General features: G+C 34.2%; 1 protein-coding gene across 1 annotated transcript; it reads left to right on the top strand.

The window, feature by feature from the left end:
• Positions 1-1,223: 1,223 nt before the first annotated feature.
• Positions 1,224-9,935, top strand: CRK1 (cysteine-rich receptor-like protein kinase). The gene is made up of 7 exons (XM_003517614.5): positions 1,224-2,053; positions 7,198-7,326; positions 7,562-7,689; positions 7,797-8,007; positions 8,123-8,360; positions 8,679-8,829; positions 8,981-9,935. The coding sequence occupies exons 1-7, from the start codon at positions 1,234-1,236 to the stop codon at positions 9,326-9,328; spliced, it is 2,025 nt and encodes a 674-aa protein (XP_003517662.1). The 5' UTR covers positions 1,224-1,233; the 3' UTR covers positions 9,329-9,935.
• Positions 9,936-11,961: the final 2,026 nt, after the last annotated feature.

Here is an 11,961-nt window from a genome sequence, read left to right as displayed (position 1 = left end):
CTGTTTTTAATTAATTAATTTAAATTCTTATTTAATTTTTTCTTTTGTTTGATTTAATTTTCTATTAATTTAAATTATTTTTTCTCATAATATTTTTAAATCAATTTTCTTTAACTTTAGACGAATTTGTTCATCAACAAGGTATAATAAAGGGAGATATAAAAATGATGGATGTTGATAAGGTATTTTTTTAAAGGACCTTGATAAGATATTTAATATACTATTAAAGTTTGCTTTTAAAAAAATACTATCAAAGTGTTTATAAATTTGCTCTCTAACGCAAATAAATGGGTGATCATGATATTTTCTCTCCTATATTTGTCTTAATTATTTTAACAAACACTTGATGAATCCGTGTATACTAAGTTGCATGAACATGCCTACGGTAAAGAGTATAGGATGGGTACGGAAAACAAGATTGTTAAAAAATCTAGGATATGGTTACATTAATATAAATCTTACTATGCTTTTTCTATAATAATTATGGTATAAGAAAATAAATTATCTCAAAATATTTATTATTTTAACTTTTTAGTGTAACATTAATTATTTTTTTACTTATATCTTTTATAATATTAATTATATGAGTAACAAAAATTAAAAATAAATTAACAATGATAGGATTAATTTTGAAAAATTGGTATTCTCTTTTATCTATTTATTTGTTTTTCTTAATATATATAAAACAACCTCAGATAGTTATAATAAGACAAAAAAAAGTAAAAAATACTTATAAAAAAGAATCTAATATAAACACAACTCAATTTTATAAGTGATAAAAAAATACAAATAAACGTATTTTCCATCAAAAAGAAAGATTTTTGTATGTATAAAACCTAAATATTTATCTCTTTTTTTTCACATCGAAAAAATATTTATATCTCTCTTGAGCCTATTTCTTTTCATAATATGGATATAAATAAAAGAAAAAGAATTATGCGCATTCATCTAATCATAATTAATTATGTATGATAAATTTATTGAATAATAATGTAAAAAAAAATTAAAGTTTGAATACATAGACATCAAACTTTAAAAAAGAATGTATTTCAATTTCTCTCACAATAAGAAAACTTGGATACGAGCTAAATATTTACGTTGCTAAAAAGTATCTATTTTTAAAAATATACCCGATACAGGTACCTAGTACGACATAATTCTAGTAGTAGCCATGTGTTTATAGTACGTTTGTGTATATAAACACCACCACACTCTTTGCGCTCAGTCATATGCATGTTACCTGTCATTCCCAGAGGACAATTTATAATGTCTACTATTTCTGGTATGCAGCTTTTCTTTCTTTGTTGCTTGTATCTAATAATAGTAATATGTGAAGCCAGCTTCGGACCAAGTTATGAATACTCCAAATACTGTAATAACAGTAATGGAAACTACACAGCCAATAGCATCTACCAAACCAACCTCAATACCCTCTTATCCACCCTCACTTCCCACACAGAAATCGACTATGGTTTCTACAATTTCTCGCATGGCCAAAACTCAGACAAAGTATACGCAATAGGGTTATGCAGAGGAGATGTTAAGCCAGACGAATGTCGCAGCTGCCTCAACAATTCTAGAGTTAGTCTCACACGGTTGTGTCCAAAGCAGTTAGAGGCAATCAATTGGGAAGAGAAGTGCATGTTGCGCTACTCCAACCGCGCAATTTTTCACACCATGGATGCTTCTTTTTCGTATCATATGAACAACGTAAACAATGCAACGGATGCGGAAGAGTTCAATAAAGTGTTGGGTGAGTTACTTAGAAATCTGAGTGACAAAGCTGCATCAGGTGACCCTCGTCGCAAGTATGCCGCGGATACTGCAGTCTTTGCGAATCTCCAAACCATATACGGTCTTGTGCAGTGTACGCCTGATTTGTCAAGGCAAGACTGCGGTAAATGCTTGCATTGGAGTTTGGCAGATTTCGGAAATGTTTTCAAAAACAAAGTTGGTGCTGTAGTGCTTAGACCAAGTTGTAATGTTAGATATGAAATCTACCCCTTCTACGATGAACCTACACCATCAGCATCGGTACCACTTTCCCTAAAAGGTACTTTTCATTGTACTACTTGCTTGCAAATTTGGTGGAATTGTTTTAATTACTAATTCTTTAAAATATGATTTTAAATTTGGATCGCAGTCACTGTTATGATGACTAGACTGATGTGATCGCAGTGGTCTGATATTTAAAACAAATTATATATATGTTGGAAGAAGAAGATTTTATTTCATTTGTCACACAAAATACAAGAATATGATCCCTTATTTATACTAGAATAGAGTGACTACTCACATAATTGTTTATTCAAGAATACTGAATGCTCACATAATTGCTTATTCAAGACTTTGTAACTTACAATTTTACAACTTTCATCTTCCACAATTTAAGGCTCATAAAACTTGTTATTATTATTTTTCTAATTAATATCTAACATCCTCCCTTAATTGGAAAAATTCTTCTGCACACCAAGTCTTGCTCGTAATCTTCGAAAATCTTCAAATTTGAGAGGCTTGGTGAAAATATTTGTAACTTGATCTTGAGTTTTCACATGAGTCAATTCTACTTCTTTCTTGGTAATGCACTCTCTAATGAAATGATACCTTGTATCTATATGCTTACTTCGTTCATGGAACACCGGATTCTTGGCAAGCTCTTGTGCAGATCTATTATCAACATAGATCTTTGTGCTTTCCTTTTACAACAACTGAAGTTCCTCCAACAATCTTCTTAGCCAAATGGCATGGCATGTGCAAGAAGTTGCAGCTACATACTCGGCTTCACAAGTATAAAGTGTCACAATGCCTTGCTTCTTAGAACTCCATGTAAAAACACAATCACCCATAAAAAATACAAATCCGGTAGTACTTTTTCTATCATCAACATCTCCGGAAAAATCACTATCACAAAATCCCACAAGCTTATAGTTATTGGAGGGAGAATAAAACAATCCAAAATCAATTGTACCCTTCAAGTAACGAAGAATTCTTTTTGCGGCTTTTAGATGAGGAGAGGTAGGAGCCTCCGTAAAGCAACACACAACTCCCATCGCATATAGAATATCGGGTCTTGTATTGGTTAGATACCTTAAACTTCCCACAAGACTCTTGAAGACCGTGGAGTCTACCTTCTCTCCTTCATCAAACTTTGATAACTTCAAACCACCTTCCATAGGTGTGTTCACGGGATTGCAATCAAGCATATTAAATTTCTTCAACACTTCTTTTGTGTAGCTTTCTTGTGAGACAAAGATACCATTCTCTGTTTGCTTCACTTCCATTCCCAAGTAATATGACATGAGTCCCATATCTGTCATATCAAATTCATGAGACATGGACTCCTTTAAGTCTTCAAACAAATTTGGGTTATTGCCGGTAAAGATAAGGTCATCCACATAAAGACATAAATAAGACATCACCATTATTAAAAGCTTTAACATAAAGAGCATACTCATTTTGACAACGAACAAACCCATTGTCTTGGAAGTACTTGTCAATGCGAGTATTCCATGCCCTCGGTGCTTGCTTTTGACCATACAATGCCTTGTTCAATTTCAAGACTTTTCCTTCTTGACCTTCGATGACAAAACCCATTGGTTGTTCAACATAGACATCTTCTTCAAGATAGCCATTTAGAAATGCCGATTTTACATCAAGCTGAAAAATTCTCTACTTCATTTGAGCTGCCAAGGAAATAAGAAGACGAATGGTCTCCATGCGGGCAACTGGTGCAAACACTTCATCATAATCAACTCCATATTGTTGCTTGTAGCCTTTAGCTACAAGTCTTGCTTTGTGTCTCTCAACCTCTCCTTTTGCATTCTTCTTAATTTTGAACACCCATTTGACTCCAATTGCTTCATGACCTTTGGGAAAGCTTGATAACTCCCAAGTGTTGTTCTTCTCAATGGCTTTGATTTCTTCTTCCATTGCTTGTCTCCACCTTTTGTCTTTCATTGCTTCATCAAAGTTTAAGGGTTCACTGTCAACAAAAAGATAAAACAAATCATTTATAACTTCAGTTTCACCATATAATTCTTGAATATTTCTCATTCTTCTTGGCCTTTCACTTGAACTCCCTTCGGAAGATGATGAGGCCTCATTGGTTGAAGGAGTTGGTGAAAGAGCTGGAGTTGAATCATTTGGAGTCAAGGCTTCTTCATCTATTTCTTCAAAGTACGGGGAAAAATCATAAGTGTCTTCTTTCTACTCCCAATTCCATGTGCCTTCTTCATAGAACTCGACATCTCGGCTCACAATTGTCTTTCCATTGTTTGGATTGTACAATTTGTAGCCTTTCGAGCTTGCATCATAGCCAATGAACACATGTTTCTCACTCCGATCATCAAGCTTGAATCTTCCTTGGTCGGGTACATGAGCATATGCAATGCTCCCAAATACTCTCAAGTGATCAACTCTTGGCTTCACTCCACTCCATGCTTCTTGTGGTCTTTGATCTTTGACATTCTTTGTTGGGGAGCGATTGGACAAATAAACGGCACATGCAACAGCTTCAGCCCAAAATTCCTTTGGCATATTTTTAGCCTTCAACATACATCTAGTCATATTAAGAATAGTTTTATTTTTTCTCTTCGCTACCCCATTTTGTTGTGGAGATCTAGGAACCGTTAGAGGGCGACGAATCCCATATTTTTCACAAAATTCATTAAATTCTTTTGATGTGAATTCGCCACCTCTATCGGATCTTAGAGTTTTGATTACATAACCACTCTCCTTTTTCACAAGAGCTTTATAATTTTTAAAAGCTACAAATGCCTTAGATTTTTGCTTTAGAAAATAAACCCAAGTCTTTCTACTATAATCATCAATAAAAAGCAAGAAATATTTATTGTTACCACATGAAGGAGGATTGATTGGGCCACACACATTGGTGTAAACAAGTTGGAGAGGCTCCTTTGTTCTTGAATTAGTTTTTTTTGGAAAACTCCTTCTTGCATGCTTTCCAAGGAGACATGCTTCACACAATTGATTATGATGGTTGATGTGAGGCATCCCTTTCACCATCTTCTCCTCTCCTAAGGATTTTAGTGCTCCAAAATTCAAGTGCCCAAATCTCATATGCCAACACCATGATTCATCTTTTATGCTAGCCTTCAAACATTTTGCTTCATTGGTTTTAATGTTCAAAGTGAACATTCTATTTCTTGACATAAACACCTTGGCAATCAAATTAGAATTTTGATCTCGAAGCCATAAACAACAATCTTTCATATGAATTTCATACCCCTTTTCAACAAGTTGTCCCAAACTCAAAATATTGCTTTTTAGTTTAGGAACATAGTAAACATCCGTGATTAATTTGTGAGCACCATCTTTTAAAGAAATTAAAATGGTACCTTTTCCTTGGATTTGCACCTTGGAAGAATCTCCAAAAGAAACATTTCCTTTCACCTTCTTATCAAGTTCCACAAATTTCTCTTTGCATCCACACATGTGATTGCTTGCTCCATTGTCAAGATACCATAAGCATTTGTCTTCCTTCTCACCATTATTAAGTGATAGTAGTAGTGTTGGCTCTTCAACTTCTTTATCTTCTTTTTCATCAACAAGATTGACCTTCTCTTCAACATTTGTTCTACACTCCCAAGAGTAATGGCCATATTTATGACAATTAAAACATTCAACATTTGATTTATCATACCTCCTTTCATATGCTTTTTCATAATTGTTTCTACCTCTTCCTCTTCCTCTTCCACGACTTCTAGTGGATTGATGGCTCCTCCATTCATCATTGTCAAAATTGTCACGATCTCCTCTTCCTCCTCTTCCTTGGCCATGACCACGTCCACGACCACGTCCTCTTTCACGTCCACATGCTTTTTGACTACTTTCTCCTCCATTTTCTTTCAAAGAAGCTTTGGCTTTGAGGACTTGCTCCAATGGCTCATCATGTCTTCTATTGAACCTTTCTTCATAGGCTTGAAGAGAACCCATCAATTGGTCTACGGTCATTGAGTCTAAATCCTTAGACTCTTCAATAGCACAAACCACATAATCAAATTTAGCGATTAAAGGAGCGAAGGATCTTTTCCACCACACGAACATCTTCCATATTTTCTCCATAACGCTTCATTTGGTTCACAATAACCAACACCTTGTTGCCAAAATCTGAGATAGATTCAGATTCCTTCATATGCAATGATTCAAACTCTCTACGTAGAGTTTGTAGACACACCTTTTTTACCTTATCGACACCTTCAAGGGAGGTTTTCAAAATCTCCCATTCTTCTTTGGATGTGGTTACATTTGACACCAACTCAAACATTGCTTCATCCAAACCTTGATGAATGAAAGTAAGTGCTTGTTGATCCTTCTTCTTCGACTTCAACAAAGTCTCCTTCTCATTTGGTGACAAAATAGCCTCATTTTGAGGTTGGGTATAACCTTTCTCTACAATCTCCCATGCATCTTGAGAACCTAACAAGGCTTTTATGCGATGACACCAATTATCATAATTCCCTTTGGTAAGACGAGGGAATTGAAACATACTCAAGCCATTGCTTACCATCTCTCAACTCACAAAGTGTTTCTCTCTCAACACTCTAGAACTCAAGCTCTTATGCCACTTTGTTGGAAGAAGAAGAATATTTTATTTCATTTGCCACACAAAATACAAGAGTATGATCCCCTATTTATACTAGAATAGAGTGACTACTCACATAATTGCTTATTCAAGAATACTGAATGCTCACATAATTGCTTATTCAAGACTTTGTAACTTACAACTTTACAACTTTCATCTTCCACAATTTAAGGCTCATAAAACTTGTTATTATTATTTTTCTAATTAATATCTAACAATATATATATCATTTGCCCTTTTCCTAAAACAATTTGGGAATATTATAGAAAAAGTGTGTCCTGCCTTCATATGGTTCCCTATTCCCATCCCTTGATGAGAATATTTTACTCGAAAACTTGATTAAAAAACATTTAAGAATGTTAGTTTTATGACCATATATGCGAATTTAGATTCCTAATATGAGAAATCCATAAACTTCGAAGAATCTCCTATGAGAAATGGAATATTTTCTTCTTTGTTGGGTTTATTTTTTCCTTATATATATTCTTATGATGGTCTGTTTTTCCCCAATAATTAGTTATTAGAACTGTTGATATTTTATCATCCTTAATCTTTGAAATGTCTTATTGAGCAGAAGATTCTGGTTTTTGCAGAAAAGGGCAACTCACTGCGAACTACAATCGCCATAGTTGTGCCTACCGTTCTCGTTGTTGTTGCTTTGCTCATTTTCATTAGCATATATTTTAGGAGGAGGAAATTAGCAAGGAAAAATCTTCTCGCTGGTAGGTCTAAGTATTATTTGATTCATCAATACTTTCTATTTTCAACCAAGTCCTATTGTCAAAATGAATTTCGAAGAGAGGCACAAAAATCTTTCTAAAGGGACATGCCATCTATCATGAGAAATCAATGACCATTTTGTTCTGATTTCAGAAGTTATATCTCCTGATGTTCTGTCTATTTTGACGACACTAACTATAATATATAATGTGCTTGAATAATGAATCACATTTGAAGATGAAGACGATGATGAAATTGAATTGGCTGAATCATTGCAATTCAACTTCGACACAATAAAAGTTGCAACAAATAACTTCTCTGACTCTAATAAACTCGGAGAAGGCGGGTTTGGAGCTGTTTACCAGGTAAGATAACATTGTTTCATTCATTTACACACACACACACACACACACACACACACACACATATATATATATATATATATATATACCTAACAGTAATATATTTTCAGGGCAGGCTCTCTAATGGACAAGTGATTGCTGTCAAAAGGTTGTCAAGCGATTCTGGCCAAGGTGGCGTGGAATTTAAGAATGAAGTCCTTTTACTGGCCAAGCTTCAGCACCGAAATTTAGTTAGGCTACTTGGTTTTAGTTTGGAAGGGAAAGAAAAGCTACTTGTTTATGAATATGTTCCAAATAAAAGCCTTGATTACTTCATATTTGGTAAATATTACCATGATTAGTCTATTGTTGTATTACTTCAGTTTTAGTTCATGAAAAAAACAGCCAACTACACTAACATAACTCTAAAACTCATATGGCTTTGACGCACATACAGATCCAACAAAGAAAGCACGACTGGATTGGGATAGACGATACAAAATCATTCAAGGTATTGCTCGAGGTCTTCTTTATCTTCACGAGGATTCACGATTGCGCATTATACATCGTGATCTCAAAGCAAGCAATGTTCTCTTAGATGAAGAGATGATTCCTAAAATATCAGATTTTGGTATGGCAAGACTGATTGTTGCAGGTCAAACACAAGAAAATACAAGTAGAGTTGTTGGAACCTAGTAAGTATTATAACATGCTAGAGCTTCCTAATTGCCATGAGAGCTTAATTTGAATCAAGTATCAATTTTTTTTACATTATTACTTAGTCAAGTATTCATAATTTACTCAAAGAGTTTAACGTTTGATTAATAGTTAAGATCATTTAAAAATATTTGACGTTTGAGTGATAGCATATATTACTTTTACACTAGTATGAAATTAAAATTAGAACATTAATATCAATGGATGTATGTAAAATGGAAATAGTGAAAAATTACTACGGTAAAGAATCATCATAACATGCTTTACTAATTAAGCCTGTCCATATTGGCATGTAGTGGATATATGGCACCAGAATATATAATGCATGGACAATTTTCAATAAAATCAGATGTCTTCAGTTTTGGTGTACTAGTTCTTGAGATTGTAAGTGGCCAAAAAAACCATGGTATTCGTCATGGGAAGAATGTGGAAGATCTACTAAACTTTGTAAGTCTTCCTTTATTGAATACTATTTTTCCCTTCCAATTAAATGTATGAATTAAAAGATTGTGGGCTCCTAAATATTAAAATGAGAAAATGGAATTTGGTGATCTACTAATATCTGGTTAATTATTTGCAATTGAGCAAATTCTTGCAGGCATGGAGAAGCTGGCAAGAGGGGACAGTTACAAATATTATAGATCCAATATTAAACAATAGTTCACAGAATGAAATGATAAGATGCACCCACATTGGTTTACTCTGTGTTCAAGAAAATCTAGCCAACAGACCAACCATGGCTAACGTTGCACTCATGCTAAATAGTTGTTCTATCACTCTCCCAGTGCCTACAAAACCTGCTTTTTTTATGGATAGTGCAACTACAAGCCTTCCAAACATGTCATGGGAAGTTAATTCAGGGACAACACGATCGAATCAGTCCACAACCAAATCAGCTCACGACTCAGTAAGTGAGGCTTCAATTTCTGAGCTATACCCTCGTTAGATTCTGGTCATAGTTAGGGGTGATATATGCATTTGTCGTCAATGTTATTAATACATGTTTTGGAACTTGTAATTTATTTGTGCAAAGTATGGTTACTTAAATAGACCATAGAACTTAATTGTTTCAGTCAACTAAGACAGAAACATGAAATATAAATGAATGGAGTATTGGTCTTAAAGTGTATGGTTTGGTTATTATGCTATCCGTGCTGCTTGGTGTTGCTTCCACAGCTACAACGAAAAGCACCTTCAATGGAAATAAATATTGCTTTTAATGGCAATTAAAATGGCCATAAAATGTTTTACTAGCAATTATATATTGGTTGGCGTGGACGTGGGTGGTGGATCTTCGTCACACTCTCAGAGAAGGGAAGGGAGTGTTGATTTCATCTCTAAGCTTGGTCCTAATTCGGGGGTGCAGCTTCAGCTGGTTGCAAGTGTTCCGCAAGGTCTCAAATCTATGCTCCAAGCAGATGCTCATGGAACTAGTTTCCTAAGACTGTAATTCTGTTTTTTCTTTTCTTGTTTTTCCTCCACTTACCAAAAAAAGATGTTTGGTTGGCGTATGCAGTTTTACAATGGCTAGTAGAAGTAATTTGGTTAAATTATTCTTTTAGTCTGCATAAATTTTATCTTTTAGTTTCATCTTGATCCTTGTTGTTAAGAATAACTTGAAATTACACGACTTTAATGTGTGTTATGCTTTATGTTTTAGTTTATATACATATACTATTTTTATGTTTTGGTTCTTGTTCAAATTTTACTAATCCCTACATAACCATTTGATGTAGCTATATACGTGCACTTTAAATGTTATCTTGATTATTACTATTAAAAATAAATAAATTTAATATTATTAACAATGGATGAAGTGGTACTGCCATGGCATTGACGTGTCTTACATCGTAAAATTACTTGTTTCAATCCCTGTAGAAGCATATTTGTTTATGTTTTAATCACGATCAACATGTTCTTCTTTATTATTCCTCCTTCTTCTCTGTTTCCCTGTCTGTTTTCTTATTTTATTTTTCATCATTAAAACTTCTTGCTCCTTTAATTTTTGTGGGCTCTATTTCATTTAAAACTTTTTCCTCCTTTTATTTAGTCCCTATCAACTTATTCTCATTGATCCTAAAACAATTTTGTGTTAGCTTTGATGCGGATAATGTTTCTTTGACAAACACTCCCACTATAGAGAAGGTTAATTAAGCATGCAATGTTGTATTTAGCACCAATAGTGATGGTGCTCTGGGGCCTAACGAATTTAGTGGTTGCTCTTATCAAAAGTTTTGGGATATCACTGCGAATGATATATTCAACTATATATATGCTTCAATTCTTTTCACAAAGTTGTATCCTTCCTAATTTGAATTCAAACCTAATTAATAGTTCTCTTTCCCAAGGTACACGGGGTTGACACTATTGATAATTTTCGTCCTATTGTACTTGCTAATTTTCAATTTAAAATTATAACAAAAGTGTTAGCAAACATGCTAGCCATTCCATTGTTGCATCAAAAGCCATTTCTCCTCAATAGCGTGGCTCTGTTAAAAGAAGACAAATTAGTGATTGTATGTAGCTATTATTATTTCGGAAACAATTAATATGTTGTGCAACAGAGCATTTGGTGGTAACAAATAGTGTAGGTTTAAAAAATGACAAACGAAAAAAAAGGTTTCATGCATGGCTTCAGATGTTATGAAAACAAATAACGATGCATATGGAAGAGAAGGAGCATAGAAAGAAAAAGATTTGAGAGTGAGAGAGATGGGAAGCAAGAGAGAGCCAATATTGAATCCAAAAACGTGAACAATGTGCGGTTACTAAGATTAAAGGGGAGAGTGTGCAGTTACAAAATAGTGCAAGGCATGCAAATGCAGGAAGAGAAGCATTGAAGAAGCAAGATCAGATAAGATATGGAAACAACCTTATAATATTAAGATTATAATTTCTTCTCTTATAACTTTTTTTTCTGTCCCATAGCACTTAGTAACACTTGTGGATCATTCCGAGAGGACAATTTGTAATAATAATAATGCTACTATTTCTTACATGCCTCTTTCCTTTCTTTGTTGCCTCTATGCACTAATCACAATATTTTCAGCAGCCCTCCAAGGACCAGATTTCGAAAACAGCAAAATCTGCACTCACGACTATAAACTACACAGCCTATCACGTACTATAGCAACCTCAATACCCTCTTATCCACCCTCACTTCCCACACAGAAATCGACTATGGTTTCTACAATTTCTCGGATGCCCAAAATCCAGACAAAGTATACGCCATAGGACATGCAGAGGATATCTTAAGCCAGACGAATGTCGCAACTGCCTCAACAATTCTCGACTCAGTCTCACACAAATATTGTCCAAACCTAGGGAATTATGTGGGACAAAAAGTGCATGTTTTGCTACTCCAACCACTTACAAAAATGCTTACATATTACTTACCAACAAGATTTTCGTAATAATAACGAAAATCAAACTCATGTTCTTGCTGAACTAACCTTTGTTAGTATACCTTTTAGTTTTCATTATACTACCTACCCAGGTCTTCCTTTGAAAAATTTAAGATTACTTAAATTTAGTTCACTAATTTTTAAACGTTAGAATTTGATTCATCAATTGTTAAAA

Source organism: Glycine max, chromosome 1 (genome assembly GCF_000004515.6).
Source record: "Glycine max cultivar Williams 82 chromosome 1, Glycine_max_v4.0, whole genome shotgun sequence".
NCBI lineage: Eukaryota > Viridiplantae > Streptophyta > Magnoliopsida > Fabales > Fabaceae > Glycine > Glycine max.
This window is presented reverse-complemented; position numbering and strand designations above follow the sequence as displayed.